Source organism: Salmo salar, chromosome ssa11 (genome assembly GCF_905237065.1).
Source record: "Salmo salar chromosome ssa11, Ssal_v3.1, whole genome shotgun sequence".
NCBI classification, from domain to species: Eukaryota; Metazoa; Chordata; class Actinopteri; order Salmoniformes; family Salmonidae; genus Salmo; species Salmo salar.
In genome coordinates this window covers 17,226,673-17,244,490 of record NC_059452.1, presented here as the reverse complement: position 1 = coordinate 17,244,490, position 17,818 = coordinate 17,226,673, and the positions used below count along the sequence as shown (strand labels likewise).

The following is a 17,818-nucleotide window of genomic DNA, read 5'->3' as shown; positions in this document are numbered from 1 at the left end:
CAAAGGTGCAGACCCCGAATGCACCTCAAACACAAAAACCCCACAAAAATAACCCCAAACTTAAAGGGAGGGAAGGGAGGGTGGCCACCATCAACGACAGCTTCCGTGCTACACCCCCCCATCCTCCGACTACGGAGGTGGCTCTGGCTCCGGGCTTAGTCTCCATTCTAACCTGCCCACCCCCGCTGAAGGCTCAGGGCTGTAGACCACTGCTGAAGGCTCTGGGCTGAGGTGCGTCACTGGACACCTCGGGCCGAGGTGCGTCGCTGGAGACCTCGGGACGAGGTGCGTCGCTGGAGTCCTCGGGCCGAGGAGCGTCGTTGGAGACTCCGGACTGTGGGCCGTCTCTGCAGGCTCCGGACCGTGGGCCGTCTCTGCAGGCTCCGGACCGTGGGCCGTCTCTGCATGCTGCGGACCGTGGGCCGTCTCTGCAGGCTCCGGACTGTGGGCCGTCTCTGCACGCTCCGGACCGTGGGCCGTCTCTGCAGGCTCAGGACTGTGGGCCGTCTCTGCAGGCTCCGGACTGTGGGCCGTCTCTGCAGGCTCCGGACTGTGGGCCGTCTCTGCCGGTTCCGGACTGTGGGCTGTCTCTGTCGGTTCCGGACTGTAGGACATCGCCGGAAGCACTGGATGGGGAACTGTCGCCGAAAGTTCTGGACGGGGAACTGTCGCCGGAAGCTCTGGACGGGGAACTGTCGCCGGAAGCTCTGGACTGGGACTGTGCACTGAAAGCCTGATGCGTGGGGCTGGCTTAGGAGGCGCCAGACTAGTAACCCACACGACAGGGCTAGTGCGAGGAGCAGGAACAGGACGTACTGGACTGGGCAGGTGCACTAGAGGCCTGGTGCGTGGGGCTGGCTTTGGAGGCGCCAGAACAGTAACACGCACCACAGGGCTAGTGCGAGGAGCAGGAACATGATACACTGGGTCTTGAAAACGCACTGGAGGTCTGGAGCGCACAGCCTGCACAACCCGTCCTGGCTGAGTAGTCAGGGTATGGACGGGCAGAGTGCTGGCACAGGGCGAACTGGGCCTAGGAGATGCACTGGTGGCCAGATGTGCTGCGCCGGCGCACTTCTCCCTGGCTGTATGCTCACTCTAGCAAGGCATTTGCGGGGGGCTGGTATTGATTTTTTGGGGGGGCTGCCTCCTTATATCCTCCTGAAATGGAGGATATAATGCCTCATACCTCCGTCGTTCTGCCTTAGCTGACAACCAGCTGCCTCTAATTGGAGGTCATTGAAAAACACAACATAGAATTAGAAAACTAGAATAAACATAGAAATAGAAAATATAGAACATTAATCAAAACCCCCGAAACACACAAAACAAACACCCCCTGCCACGCCCTGACCAAACTACAATGACAATTAACCCCTTTTACTGGTCAGGACGTGACAGTATGAATACTTTTACAAGGCGCTGTATACAGTGACTTCGGAAAGTATTCACACCCCTTGACTTTTTCCAAATTTTGTTACTTTACATCAGGGGCGGGCAATTCCAGTCCTCGAGGGCCTCATTGGTGTCACAGTTTTGCCCCAGCTCCAGCCAACACACCTGACTCCAATAAAATCACCTAATCATGATCTTCAGTTTAGAATGCAATTTGATTAATCAGCTGTGTTTGCTAGGGATGGAGAAAAAGTGTGACACCAATCAGGCTCTCGAGGACTGGAGTTGCCCACCCCTGCTTTACAGCCTTATTCTAAAATGGATGTCACGTCCTGACCATAGAAAGCTATTATTTTCTATGGTAGAGTAGGTCAGGGCGTGACAGGTTTGAAAAAAATCTAGTTTAGATTTTCTATGTTGTTATGTTCTAGTTTTTGTATTTCTATGTTGGGCTTTTTTGGGATGCTCTCCAACTAGAGGCAGCTGGTCATCATTGTTTCTAATTAGAGATCATACTTAAATAGTTGTTTTTCCCACCTGGGAGATTGTTTTTGAGTTAGTGTATGTTTCACCTCTTCGTCACAGTTTGTTGTTTTTGTTCTTTAGGTTATTTTGTATGTATTGCATAGTTTCACAGTTTAATAAAGAAAATGTGGAACGATACACACGCTGCACTTTGGTCCGCTCCTTCATCATACGACAACCGTGACAATGGATTAAATAAAAGAAATCCTCAACAAGCTACACAAAGTACCCCATAATGACTAAGTGAAAACAGTTTTTTAGAAATGTTTGCTAACTTATTAACAATAAAAAACATAAAATAACTTATTCACATAAGTATTCATACCCTTTGCTGTGAGACTCAAAATTGAGCTCAGGTGCATCCTATTTCCATGAATCATCCTTGAGATGTTTCTACAACTTTGAGTCCACCTGTGGTAAATTCAATTGATTGGACATGATTTGGAAGACACACACCTGTCTACATAAGGTCCCACATTTGACAGTGCATGTCAGAGCAAAAACCAAGTCATGAGGTCGAAGGAATTGTCTGTAAAGCTCCGAGACAGGATTGTGTCACGGCACAGATCTGGGGAAGGATACCAAACATTTATTACAGCATTGAAGGTTCCCAAGAACACAGTGGCCTCCATCATTCTTAAATGGATGAAGTTTAGAACCACCAAGACACTTCCTAGAGCTGGCCGCCCGGCCAAAGTGAGCAATCGGGGAAGAAGGGCCTTGGTCATGGAGGTGACCAAGAACCCGATGGTCGCTCTGACAGAGCTCTAGAGTTCCTCTGTGGAGATGGGAGATACAACAAATTGGAATTCGTAACATGTCATACGCTTGCAAACTTGTAAAATATTGGACAAATTCGTAACATATCATCCGAATTGTAATTCGTAACATATCATACGAAATAGATGATGGACATCCACAAATGAATGCATGCCATACAAAACGTAACATATCATACTAAATGGACTGTCTCGGATTTATGTACAGAATAATACAAAATGCTCTGAGACCAGGTTGCAGCCTGGGAAATCACAGAACTAGTGCAACATCACTGGAACATTGTTAATGTGGAAATCAACCCGTCTGCCTAGGATGACTAAAATTATCCTGAATGAATAATGATGAGTAAGAAAGTTACACAGGGTCAAAGATCATACCTCAAGACATGCTAACCTCTCACCATTGCCAATAACAGTGGAGATCAGCATGTCTTAAGGGTATGATCTTGCATAAAGTATGTTACGTTGAACTGGGTGAATAGAATGTGAGTTAGTCATCCAATATGCTGTAATAGAAATAAAGCCATGCACGTCAACAAAGAAATGTAGCTCCCTAATCTTAAACTGCATCACTGATTGCAAATATAGATCTAACTCATGTTTAATTCTACCCCACATGATAGGGAGAATTGTATAAATTGGAACCTTGCCATTTAGATAACATTATGCATGGTGGGAGGGAGCTTAAACACAAAGTCATCTCTCATGAGCCATAGATCAGCCCCCTGTAATAACGCATAGAAGTCCAAACCTGGTTGGAAAAACTCATCACAAACAGCCTGGTAATGTGGCTGGAGAGTCAACCTGTCCTAAACAGTAAATAGCAAATAGAAAAGCATATTTTTTACTCTCTCTGTGAAAGTCATTTTGTCTGAGTGCCCTGATAAAGTTATTGAAATGTACGACATTGATGATGGCGCAAAAGTTAAATGTCCCTCTCCACTGGTTATCCACCATACATTGTAGACTCAATTATTTGACAGACCTTGTAACCCTGAACAGAAAATCTCTTAATGAGAGTGAGAGTTCAATAAACTCATCTGAGTGAATCAATGTTTCTGTGTTTGTGGACTTTCACCTACATGTTGTTTTTAAACTCTCATAAGAATGTTACATATAAACTACATGTTCACTCATTCTCCAATCGAATGTGTTCCCGGATATAAATACTTAGGCATTTGGATTTGTATGGATTTGACATTAAAAGAACAAGTAGATGAGCTGGTTAGGAAGCTAAGATTTAAAGTTGTCTTTTTCTACAGAAACAGATGGTGTCTTTCTCTAAGCAGTAAGAAGCAGATTATTCAGTCAACCTTTTGATCTGTTTTTGATTATGGTGATATTATTTATCAAAGTGCAGCTGCTACTACTCTTAAACCTTAGGATGCCATCTACCATAGTGCACTTGGTTTTGTTACAGGTGACTGTTTTGATATTCATCACTGTATCCTGTATCACAAGGTTGGCTGAACGTTGCTAAAGACCCGTAGATCTCTACATTCCTCCCTTTATGTTTACAAGGCCCTACTTCATAAACTTGCCATCTAACTTTGCTGTTGAAGTATACACACCTGAGTTGCCTAACCCGTTCACAGGATTGGTTAACTGTTGAGGTTCCTAGGGTCTCCAAAGCTAGGCAAATCTGCTTTTAGTTTTAATGCACCAGATTGAATGCACCATTTGCAAATGTATAACGTTTAATACAGAGATTGTTCCTCTCTCTATATCAATTACTTTCTTTATGATTGGCTTTACAAATTCCTCATCCATAGCATCACGGACAGGTATTGTAATAGAACTGTAGTAGCACGACTCTTGTTTGATGTACCAACTTTTTGTCATTCGTACCACTGTGATGATGTATCCCTGAGAGTGAAGAGCCTTGATCAGAATGTCCATGTTTACCCAGTGACTTCCCTCCCCCGGAAAGACCAGCAACTTCCCACCATGGCAAACTGAACCACACATAATCAACAGAAATATCAATAGGCACAAGTCATGCTTCCAATGTATGTTATCATTTATCTGAAGTATAAAACAAACAGAGATAGGAAATCATATTCAGTTTGTATGACACGTTGAACGGATTTTGACATATAGTCAGTTAGCTGACTATATATTCTCATTTATGTACAAGCATTTTGCTAAACCCACGATAATATCTGCTAAATATGCCTATGCGACCAATAAATACAATTTGATTTGATACAAATCATGAAAGACCATGAAAGCTGTTGTCAATAGTGCATAATTCATTCTCTATAGGGTTTTGAGAGTTTTAGACAATGACGATTAAACTTTATTCTTCTCTAACCACTAGGCTGTTAGCTTAATGTTTGGAGCGTTGGGCTAGTATCAGGAAGGTTGCAAGATCAAATCCCTGAGTTGACAACGTAAAAATCTGTCGTTCTGCCACTGAACAAGGCAGGTAATCCTTGGTGTCACGTCCTGACCAGCAGAGGGCGTAATTGTGTTAGTTTTGGTTAGGATGTGGCAGGGGGTTTGTGTGTGTTAAATGTTGTGTGGGTGATTGGACTCCCAATTGAAGGCAGGTGTGTTGAGTTGCCTTTGATTGGGAGTCCTATATAGTAGTGTGTGTTTTTCTTTGGGGTTGTGGGTAGTTGTTCTTGCATTGCATTTTGTGTGCCTGCAAGACTGTTCCTGTCTGGTGTATTGTTTTTTCCGGTGGATGCTTTACTCCTTTTTGGAATTAAAATATGAGTATCCACATACCCGCTGCACCTTGGTCCATTTTTGAAGACAGCTGTGACAGAACTACCCACCACCAAAGGACCAAGCAGCGGACGAACGAGGAGGAAGGATGGACCTGGGAGGACAAGTTAAGGGAGCTAAGGGAACCCGAGAGGCAGCCCCAATAATTTTTTTTGGGGGGGGCACAATGGCTGTTTGACGGGGCGAGAAGGGAGCCCCAGGTCAGCTCCCCGCACTAGCTCTGAGGTGCGTGTCTCCAGGCTGGCACGTCCAGTACCAGCCCCATGCATCAGGCGTCTAGTGCGTCAGCCCAGCCTCGCCAGTCAAGAGTCGCAAGAGCTGCCCGCCAGTCAAGAGTCACCAGAGCTGCCCGCCAGTCAAGAGTCACCAGAGCTGCCCGCCAGTCAAGAGTCACCAGAGCTGCCCGCCAGTCAAAAGTCACCAGAGCTGCCCGCCAGTCAAAAGTCACCAGAGCTGCCCGCCAGTCATGAGTCGCCAGAGCTGCCCGCCAGTCATGAGTCGCCAGAGCTGCCCGCCAGTCATGAGTCGCCAGAGCTGCTCACCAGTCATGAGTCGCCAGAGCTGCCCGCCAGTCATGAGTCGCCAGAGCTGCCCGCCAGTCATGAGTCGCCAGAGCTGCCCGCCAGTCATGAGTCGCCAGAGCTGCCCGCCAGTCATGAGTCACCAGAGCTGCCCGCCAGTCATGAGTCGCCAGAGCTGCCCGCCAGTCATGAGTCACCAGAGCTGCCCGCCAGTCATGAGCTGCCAAAGCCGCCCGCCAGTCAGGAGCTGCCAGAGCCGCCCGCTAGTCAGGAGCTGCCAGAACCGCCCGCTAGTCAGGAGCTGCCAGAGTGGCCCGACTGCCCGGAGCTGCCAGAGTGGCCCGACTGCCCGGATCTACTAGAGTGGCCCTACTGCCCGGATCTGCCAGAGTGGCCCGACTGCCCGGATCTGCCAGGGTTCCCCGCCTGTCCTCCGGTCCGGCCAGAGTGGCCCGACTGCCCGGATCTGCCAGGGTGGCCCGCCTGCCCAGATCTGCCAGGGTGCCCAGCCCGAGTGGCCCTCCTGTCCTCCGGCCCAGCCCGAGTGGCCCGCCTGTCCTCCGGCCCAGCCCGAGTGGCCCGCCTGTCCTCTGGCCAGCCCGAGTGGCCCGCCTGTCCTCCGGCCCAGCCTGAGTGGCCCGCCTGTCCTCCGGCCCAGCCCGAGTGGCCCGCCTGTCCTCCGGTCCAGCCCGAGTGGCCCGCCTGTCCTCCGGCCCAGCCCGAGTGGCCCGCCTGTCCTCCGGTCCAGCCCGAGTGGCCCGCATGTCTTCCGGCCCAGCCAGAGTGGTCCGTCTGCCAGGGTCAGCCCGAGTGGCCCATCTGCCCGGCGCAGCTATCGGCGCCACCGAAGTGGGCGACGCCGAAGGTGGAGCGAGGTCCACGTCCTGCACCTGAGCCACCTCCAGGATAGGTGGGTTGGGGAGGGAGGGTGTAGCATAGTGCCGTCGGTGATGGCAGCCACCCTCCCTTCCCTCCCTTATTGTTTAGGGGGATATTTTTTGTTGTTTGGGGGTTTGTTTTTTCGTTTATGTGCATTCCGGGGTCTGCACCTTGAGGGGGGGTACTGTCACGTCCTGACCAGCAGAGGGCGTAATTGTGTTAGTTTTGGTCAGGATGTGGCAGGGGGTTTGTGTGTGTTAAATGTTGTGTGGGTGATTGGACTCCCAATTGAAGGCAGGTGTGTTGAGTTGCCTTTGATTGGGAGTCCTATATAGTAGTGTGTGTTTTTCTTTGGGGTTGTGGGTAGTTGTTCTTGCATTGCGTTTTGTGTGCCTGCAAGACTCTTCCTGTCTGGTGTATTGTTTTTGTCCGGTGGATGCTTTACTCCTTTTTGGAATTAAAATATGAGTATCCACATACCCGCTGCGCCTTGGTCCATTTTTGAAGACAGCTGTGACACTTGGCCGTCATTGTTAAGACTTGCCTAGTTAAATAAAGGTAAAAAGTGTCATGACGTTGGCCTCTTTTGGTACAGGGAGGACAGTTGACCCCTCCCTTTTGCACACAATCCACCCTGTGTGTAAAGGGTCGTAAAAACTCTAAAATTCCAGGAGAGTCTCTGGCCACATGGCCCATAGAGAGACACAGGAAATTCTTCCAACTCATAGAATTGGAGAGCCAAGCGACATTTTGTGTTCTGGAGAAGGTATGGAAGATTGGTGAAGAATCCAGCTACGAACTGATCCACTTGGTACCATTTTGTGATACTCAGAAGAGACAATATAGCCATATTACCATAAAACTGTTTATATAATAGACTCAGTTTAAGACTTGCATCATATGGGTGTATGGAATGTATTAATAAGGATAAAGCTTTTGTAAGACATTGAGATGCTATGTACTGATGTAATGTGATAGAATTGTATTTCTGTAACCAAATCTAACTCAGTCATAGGCACGCCCCCAGGGACCCATACAGGACCAGGCGTCATTTGACAAGCTGTTCTATGGGCACTATAAAACACCCCCGGATTTACATTTCCTCAGACCAGGCCTACACTCCGTTGGCTAATAGGTTTTACCTTCCAATTCCTCTACTGAAAGTGAACCATACCACGTGGTTAACTTTTAGACTATCGATACTGACAGAATAAGAACAAGTCTTTGATATTAATTATTAGTCTGCAGCTAAGTAAATTATATAATTGAACGCGAAGACCAACGAAACAACCATTCGATGACGACATTAATGAATGTCGCTCTGAAAGATCCATTCTAACCGAGAGAGAGAGAGAACGCGGACAAAACTTCCCAACAGAACCGAACTCTCCAACAAGAATCAGAACGACACACTGAGCGTAAATATATATTGATTGCAATTGTTCCCGAATGAGTGAGCCTTCAATTGTCAATTGTTAATATTAATGAACCCTGTGTAACTTCTCAGCCGACCTTTTATGATCCATTGTTCAACAGGCCGACCTGCCTGTTTAGCCAGTAGGGCACATTCCGATACCAATCCTTTGTGACGATAATTACTGTTTGTATGTTTTTCTGTTAATTACTTAGTGTAGTAAATAAATGATTTTAAGACAATTGATGTATGGATGATTTTAGTAAAGACTGGGTTCGTGCAGATACAACAATTTACGACGTTTTGGAATGAGACTGGACTAGAGGTAAATACACCATTTAAACTAGAGGATAATCGGCCTATACTATAATAGAATATAATATTATAGTACAGGAAAGTTATATTAGGAAAATTATAGCTTTGTAATCTGAATATTCTCCTTGGTGCCCCGATCTCCTAGTTAATTACAATTAAAGGATTAATCAGTTTAATCGCATGATAATAATTACAGGGAGCTAATTGATAAACATATCTTCCGTTTAATGGTACCCCCAAAGACACGACAAAAGTTTAGATTCACATTTGGTACAGTATGTAAACACAATCTCACAATGCATTACATCCTTGCCTATGAACATTAACTTAACATAATTATTATTACCTTATTCAGTCTGGAGGTAAGATGTAGTGAAATGTTACTTACATGTCAAATGTATAGCTTACTTTGGCTTTTGTGTGGCATGTTGGTTTATAAGGGTTAAGTCAAGGTCAAAGTAGTGCTTTTATGAGAACCTTTCAATTTGTTAAAGTCACAGTGATGGTTACTCAAAACTCAGTGAGTGAATATGATTATAATATGGATGTATAATATTACTATGGATGTATAATATAATATGGATGTATAATATAATATGGATGTACGATATCAAAATATTTTTTAACATAGCAGACACATTTCACAAAGTCAAACAACAAGATTTCCTGGTCCAAACATGTCAATGAAACCCACTCGGAATTGCCTATATAGAACTACCTCATGCTTTTTCTACCCCACACGACAGGGAGAATTGGAACTCTACCATAAATTGGAACCCTCTATAGATACAATTAGGCATGTTGGGGCGAGGGAACTCAAACACAAAGTCAACTCTCATGAGTCAAAGACCAGCCCCCTGTAATAACTCATTGAAGTCCACACCTGGTTGGACAAACCCATTACAAACATCTTGGTAATGTGGCTGAATTAAAAATCTGCCCTGAGCTTCCCAAAGAAAATAGAAAAGCATATTCTTTACTAAATCTTTATTCTATCTGTGAAAGTAATTTTGTGTGAGAGCCATGATCCAGTCATTGGAATATAAGACATGGAGGATGGTGCAATGGCCAAATGTCCCTCTCCACTGTTTACCAACCGTACATTGTAGACTAGAGGAAGCTGAAGATCGTGAGCCACCAAAATACATGCTCCCCTATGCTGGGTCAGTAAGCACCAGGTCTAACTGGCTCTCCTCCAGGGATAGGATATCATTAAGAATATACACTTCTTTTTTTTAACTAGGCAAGTCAGTTAAGAACAAATTCTTATTTCCAATGACGGCCTACCCTGGCAACGCTGGGACAATTATGCACCGCCCTATGGGACTCCCAATCACAGCCGGATGTGATACAGCCTGGATTTGAATCAGGGACTGTAGAGACACCTCTTGCACTGAGATGCAGTGCCTTAGACCGCTGCGCCACTCAGGAGCCCACTTAAGTGTACAAAACATTAGAAACAGCTGGTATTTCCTTGATATCGACTGACCAGGTGAATTGAGGTGAAAGCTATGATCCCTAATTGATGTAATTTGTTAAATCCACTTCAATCAGAGTAGATTATTATTAGCCCTTTCAAGCTTAACATCCTTATCATTTATCGCCCTCCAGGTTCCCTTGGAGAGTTCATCAATGAGCTTGACGCCTTGATAAGTTCCTTTCCTGAGGATGGCTCACCTCTCACAGTTCTGGGTGACTTTAACCTCCCCACGTCTACCTTTGACTCATTCCTCTCTGCCTCCTTCTTTCCACTCCTCTCCTCTTTTGACCTCACCCTCTCACCTTCCCCCCTACTCACAAGGCAGGCAATACGCTTGACCTCATCTTTACTAGATGCTGTTCTTCCACTAATCTCATTGCAACTCCCCTCCAAATCTCCGACCACTACCTTGTATCCTTTTCCCTCTTGCTCTCATCCAACACTTCTCACTCTGCCCCTACTCGGATGGTATTGCGCCGTCCCAACCTTCGCTCTCTCTCTCCCGCTACTCTCTCCTCTTCCATCCTATCATCTCTTCCCTCTGCTCAAACCTTCTCCAACCTATCTCCTGATTCTGCCTCCTCAACCCTCCTCTCCTCCCTTTCTGCATCCTTTGATTTTCTCTGTCCCCTATCCTCCAGGCCGGCTCGGTCCTCCCCTCCTGCTCCGTGGCTCGACGACTCACTACGAACTCACAGAACAGGGCTCCGGGCAGCCGAGCGGAAATGGAGGAAAACTCGCCTCCCTGCGGACCTGGCATCCTTTCACTCCCTCCTCTCTACATTCTCCTCTTCTGTCTCTGCTGCTAAAGCCACTTTCTACCACTCTAAATTCCAAGCATCTGCCTCTAACCCTAGGAAGCTCTTTGCTACCTTCTCCTCCCTCATGAATCCTCCTCCCCCCCCCCCTCCTCCCTCTCTGCGGATGACTTCGTCAACCATTTTGAAAAGAAGGTTGACGATATCCGATCCTCGTTTGCTAAGTCAAACGACACCGCTGGTCCTGCTCACACTGCCCTACCCTGTGCTTTGACCTCTTTCTCCCCTCTCTCTCCAGATGAAATCTCGCGTCTTGTGACGGCCGGCCGCCCAACAACCTGCCCACTTGACCCTATCCCCTCCTCTCTTCTCCAGACCATTTCCGGAGACCTTCTCCCCTACCTCACCTCGCTCATCAACTCATCCTTGACTGCTGGCTACGTCCCTTCCGTCTTCAAGAGAGCGAGAGTTGCACCCCATCTGAAAAAACCTACAGTCGATCCCTCCGATGTCAACAACTACAGACCAGTATCCCTTCTTTCTTTTCTCTCCAAAACTCTTGAACGTGCCGTCCTTGGCCAGCTCTACTGCTATCTCTCTCAGAATGACCTTCTTGATCCTAATCAGTCAGGTTTCAAGACTGGGCATTCAACTGAGACTGCTCTTCTCTGTGTCACGGAGGCTCTCCGCACTGCTAAAGCTAACTCTCTCTCCTCTGCTCTCATCCTTCTAGACCTATCTGCTGCCTTTGATACTGTGAACCATCAGATCCTCCTCTCCACCCTCTCCGAGTTGGGCATCTCCGGCGCGGCCCACGCTTGGATTGCGTCCTACCTGACAGGTCGCTCCTACCAGGTGGCGTGGCGAGAATCTGTCTCCGCACCATGCGCTCTCACCACTGGTGTCCCCCAGGGCTCTGTTTTAGGCCCTCTCCTATTCTCGCTATACACCAAGTCACTTGGCTCTGTCATATCCTCACATGGTCTCTCCTATCATTGCTATGCAGACGACACACAATTAATCTTCTCCTTTCCCCCTTCTGATAACCAGGCGGCGAATCGCATCTCTGCATGTCTGTCAGACATATCAGTGTGGATGACGGATCACCAGCTCAAGCTGAACCTCGGCAAGACGGAGCTGCTCTTCCTCCCGGGGAAGGACTGCCCGTTCCATGATCTCGCCATCACGGTTGACAACTCTCTTGTGTCCTCCTCCCAGAGTGCTAAGAACCTTGGCGTGATCCTGGACAACACCCTGTCGTTCTCCACTAACATCAAGGCGGTGACCCGATCCTGTAGGTTCATGCTCTACAACATTCGCAGAGTACGACCCTGCCTCACACAGGAAGCGGCGCAGGTCCTAATCCAGGCACTTGTCATCTCCCGTCTAGATTACTGCAACTCGCTGTTGGCTGGGCTCCCTGCCTGTGCCATTAAACCCCTACAACTCATCCAGAACGCCGCAGCCCGTCTGGTGTTCAACCTTCCCAAGTTCTCTCACGTCACCCCGCTCCTCCGCTCTCTCCACTGGCTTCCAGTTGAAGCTCGCATCCGCTACAAGACCATGGTGATTGTCTACGGAGCTGTGAAGGGAACGGCACCTCCATACCTTCAGGCTCTGATCAGGCCCTACACCCAAACAAGGGCACTGCGTTCATCCACCTCTGGCCTGCTGGCCCCCCTACCTCTGAGGAAGCACAGTTCCCGCTCAGCCCAGTCAAAACTGTTCGCTGCTCTGGCACCCCAATGGTGGAACAAGCTCCCTCACGACGCCAGGACAGCGGAGTCAATCACCACCTTCCGGAGACACCTGAAACCCCACCTCTTTAAGGAATACCTAGGATAGGATAAAGTAATCCTTCTAACCCCCCCCTTAAAAGATTTAGATGCACTATTATAAAGTGGTTGTTCCACTGGATATCATAAGGTGAATGCACCAATTTGTAAGTCGCTCTGGATAAGAGCGTCTGCTAAATGACTTAAATGTAATGTAATGTAGATGTAGGAGAGACAGGTCAAATAAGGACTTTGAAGCCTTGAGAGAATTGAGACATGGATTGTGTATGTGTGCCATTCATAGGGTGAATGGGCAAGACAACATATTTAAGTGCCTTTGAACGGGGTATGGTAGTAGGATTCGGGTGCACCGGTTTGATTTTCACGCTCAACTGTTTCAAGAATGGTCCACCATCCAAAGGACGTCCAGCCAACTTGACACAACTGCATTGGAGTCAACTGTGGAATGCTTTCGACACCTTGTAGAGTCCATCCCCTTACAAATTGAGGCTATTCTGAGGCAAAATGGCAACTCAATATTAGGAAGGTGCTCCTAATGTTTTGTACACTCAGTGTACTTTAGTGGGCTTGTTAACATTTACATGGTTTCTGTTTAAACACATAAACAGACCTACCCATTTCAATTATTTGACAGATGAAATCATTAACATAGAATCCCTTGATGAGAGGGAGAGTTCAATGAGTTAATCTGAGTGAGCACAATGTTTTTATGTATGTGGACTTTTACCAATTTGTAAATGTTTGCCATATACAATATTGTTTTGTGAGAGCTGGGGCCACCAATATATACGAAAAATGTATGCACGCATGACTGTAAGTGACTGGATAAAATAATCTGCTAGATGGCATACATTGTTATTATTTAAGGATATGAGGTTGTCAATTTCATCTGTACACAGCAAAATCACCAGTGTACATTGAACTCGGAGATTGTACATTGTACTATATCATAATATATATGAGTCCAACTTAGCTGGTGATAAAATAACAGTTTTGAAAGTTTTTACTCTCATAGTTTATTATATTTAAACACTGTAGGGTGTAAAGCCTTATTTGTATATTTACCAGTGTGCCTTTTGAGGGAATGATCGAGTTACCACCCATGACTGTGTTTGTTAGTGACAGAGGTTGTTGCATTCGTTCATTCACTTCCAGTCCTGTAGCCTTCACGAAGTGAGTGCCTAAGTGTTATCATTTAATTAAGATTTAACCCTTTATGACAATACATTACATATATGTTATGGCCTAGTTTCTCCCTAACACAGCGGTCAGAAATTCTTGGCTTTCAAGCCACATCAGGCCTGCAAATCACATTATGCTGGTTGGCAGAGTATGTATCTTTCTGTAGCATGAAATCAATAAATCAATCAATGTACATGCAAAAACACAGATATTGAACAAACAATTCTAAACATCAACCTGCAATAGAGCATGGTGGGAAATGTGATAATGATGGGCAGGATTGTATTTAATTTTTTTTACACTACACAGAGTAAAAAAAAAAAGTGTTTAACACTGTGAATTTAGCACTTACCGAAAATGTTTGCAGTGTGGCATTGAATCACAAAATGCACAACCAACTGGAAATACTTGATGAACAAATATATTCCACACTAAATTACACATTAACATTTTATTATGTTGGCATCAATTCAACATTATACATTTTCATGATTCAAAGATGCACTATGCAGAAATCGCACTGCCATTTCCTGGTTGATAAAATTGTAATAGTTCACCTAATTTCAGTTTATGTGACAAATCAAGCACGTTTAGTGTAAATAATCATTGTACCATCTAAAGCATTGTGAAACATATATTTCCTTAACCAATAATATTGCATTTTCAGCTGTTTGAAGCTAGTGTACAAAACCAAAAGCAAAATACGCAAAAACTAAACTTAAACATGGGAATCATAGAAATAGCACACATAGAATATATCTAGGGCATCTTAGACTTGCTTTCAATGAGAACGACAGATCTATAACACACATATCTATGTGAATTTTGTTGGTTCACCCTAAAAGTTACATATTACAGCTTCAATTCATACGTATCCTATTATTTGTGTCCACCAGAATGTGGAGAATTGGATCTGTTCATTCACTTTTAATCTTTCTTTTCAAGCAACTTCTAATGCTTAAATATCTGACTATTGCAACAAGAAGAAGAAGAAGCACTACTACAACAGCCAACAATATCAGGACAACATCTACAGAGTGGTAGGAGTACCAAGGCATTCTGTAGGACTCTGTACGCAGGTGAGCAGCACCTTTGTGGCTCATGACAAACTCAATCCAGAAGAGGGCAGTGTCCAGGGGCTCCATTGGCACGTCCCTGTGTAGCCTGGAGAGACTCTGCATTTTCATCCTGTAGGACGGCTCATCCAGAACTTCCTGCAAGGCCTCCAGGAAGTTACTGTTCTTGTCTACTGTTGCCATGGATAAAAGCTTCGCTCCTCCTCTCTCTTTCAGACGAAGCAGGTTGTCATATTGATCAAAAAACAGAGGTAGACCCACAACAGGAATTCCATGGTAAATAGCCTCTTGAACCCCATTTGTTCCTCCATGAGCTACAAACAGCCTTGTCCTTGGATGTCCTAACAGATCATTTTGCGGCATCCATTCAACTAGTAAGGTATTGTTGCCCAGAGTAGCTGGCCTTTCTCCTTTGTGTCTCCAGATTACCTTCTGAGGCAGCTGGGCAAAAGCAGCAGCTATCACACCAGCTATATCATTTGGAAACTCAGACACAAAAGTCCCCAAAGACATGATAATGACTCCATGCTCCCCAGAACTCTGAACAAACTCCTCTAGTTCTTGGGGAAGAGGCTTGGCAGGTTTACATTGGAACCCTGCCATATAGATAACATTAGGCATGGTGGGACGAGGGAACTCAAACACAAAGTCAACTCTCATGAGCCATAAATCAGCCCCCTGTAATAACTCATAGAAGTCCACACCTGGTTGGAAAAACTCATCACAAACAGCCTGGTAATGTGGCCGAATTACAAGTCTGTACTGAACTTCCCAAAGCAAATAGAAAAGCATATTCTTTACTCTCTCTGTGAAGAGCATTTTGTGTGAGAGCCCTGATCCAGTCATTGGAATATAAGACATGGGGGATGGCGCAATGGCTAAATGTCCCTCTCCACTGGTTATCCACCGTACATTGTAGACTAGAGGTAGCTGAAGATAATGAGCCACCAAAATACCGGTCCCCCATGCTGGGTCAGTAAGCACCAGGTCATACTGGTTCTCCTTCAGGGTCTTCATTAAATCCTTGTCTTCCAATACAGCAGTTGCCATGTCACATTCCAGTCCATGAACCTTAGACATTGCAGAGAACATCTCAATTTGCAAATGTATAAAGTTTAATACAGAGCTCATTCCTCTCTCTATATCAATTACTTTCTTTACGATTGGCTTAACAAATTCCTCAAATTCCACACCATCAATGACAGGTATTGTAATAGAACTGTAATGTAGAGACTTTTCTTTAATATACCAACTTTGAGTTGTCCGTACTACTGTGATGGTGTGTCCCTGAGAGTGAAGAGCCTTGATCAGAATGTCCATGTTCACCCAGTGGCTACCTTCTAAGGGAAATACCAGAATTTTCCCACCATCGTAGATTCTCCAAGAAGCAACCAGTAAAGATATGAGAAGGTATGAGCTTATGCTTCCATTGTAGCTTGCCATCTTTCATCTGAATGATAGGAGAAATCAGACGGCAGGTTGAACAGAATGCAAAACAACAACTCTTGTTGTTGCATCAGGTGGACTCTGACCGACTTAAGAGGATCGGACCCTTTTTTTCCATTTTCGCCTAAAATGACATATCCAAATCTAACTGCCTGTATGTAGCTCAGGCTCTGAAGCAAGGATATGCATTTTTTGGTACCATTTGAAAGGAAACACTTTGAATTTTATGGAAATGTGAAAGCAATGTAGGAGAATATAACACATTATAACACATCTGGTAAAAGATAATACAAAGAAAAAACCATCCGTTTTTTGTATTGTTTTGTACTATCATCTTTGAAATGCAAGAGAAAGGCCATAATGTATTATTCCAGCCCAGGTGCAATTTAGATTGTGGCCACTAGATGGCAGCAGTGTATGTGCAAAGTTTCAGACTGATCTAATGAACCATTGCATTTCTGTTCAAGGTGTTGTATCAAAACTGCCCAAATGTGCCTAATTTGTTTATTAATAACTTTTCATGTTCAAAACTGTGCACTCTCCTCAAACAATAGTATGGTATTCTTTCACTGTAATAGCTATTGTAAATTGGAAAGTGCAGTTAGAGTAACAAGAATGTAAGCTTTCTGCCAATATCAGATATGTCTATGTCCTGGGAAATGTTCTTGTTCCTTACAACCTCATGCTAATCACATTAGCCTACGTTAGCTCAACCGTCCCGCAGGGGACCCACCAATCCTGAAGAAGTTTTAAGTCCCCAACTAAGTCTCCCAGCTTCTAATAGACTCGCAGACTTAAAAGCTCATCTCAAGACACCTCTCTAATGCAAAGAGATGGTCTTAGAAGCTGGAAAGTAGGAAAATGAATTCACTGTAACAATGATTTGTCTGCTAAATTAACTGTATCCCACAAGCCAAACAGTTGTAGTTTTTGCTCATACAAGAGCATTCACAGCTGAATTTTTTAGTGAAGCTTATTCAAGAGGATTATAATTAAACTCTTGCTTGATCTTGTTATGTAATATTGCTTTTCTGAGAATGTAGCCACTGTCAAAAAAAAAAGTATTTTATTTTGTATTTTACCAACCTAGGGCCCAGTTAACTACGTTTTGGCCATTATTTTAATAAATTATAAACGAGCAATGTAAGGGTAATATAAAAGGGTAGTGTATATAAAAAGGTAATAGATTTAAAAATGTAATATAAAAGGGTAGTGTATATAAAAGGGTAATATAAAAGGGTAATGTGTATAAAAGGAATGTCGACTTAAATATAAAAGGTAAAGGGGTCATATACAAGGGTAATGGTAAAGGGTACTGTACACTTATTTACTGTACACTTATTTATAAAGGGGTGGATTAAAAGTTATTTATTCACCCCTGTTAATTATTAGCTAGTCTCATGTGGCCAGCCTTCCATAATCCTGTCTCGTTAACTGTGAGAAGCCTGTTTTTCAGAGGCAAGAAAAACAATAACTTGTCACACCTGCACCCGCTCCCCCTCCCTGGCGCTCGAAGGCG

General features: G+C 45.0%; 1 protein-coding gene across 1 annotated transcript; it reads right to left on the bottom strand.

The window, feature by feature from the left end:
* Positions 1 to 14,216: 14,216 nt before the first annotated feature.
* LOC106562131 (UDP-glucuronosyltransferase 2B13) lies at positions 14,217 to 16,533 on the bottom strand. The gene is made up of 2 exons (XM_045689105.1): positions 16,107 to 16,533; positions 14,217 to 15,924 (listed from the first exon to the last, which is right to left on the bottom strand). The coding sequence occupies exon 2, from the start codon at positions 15,901 to 15,903 to the stop codon at positions 14,695 to 14,697; it is 1,209 nt and encodes a 402-aa protein (XP_045545061.1). The 5' UTR covers positions 15,904 to 15,924; positions 16,107 to 16,533; the 3' UTR covers positions 14,217 to 14,694.
* Between the last annotated feature and the right edge of the window lie 1,285 nt (positions 16,534 to 17,818).

Excerpts from the sequence above, each read along its gene's own strand:
- LOC106562131 (XM_045689105.1), bottom strand. The coding sequence starts at position 15,903 with ATGGCAACTGCTGTATTGGAAGACAAGGATTTAATGAAGACCCTGAAG.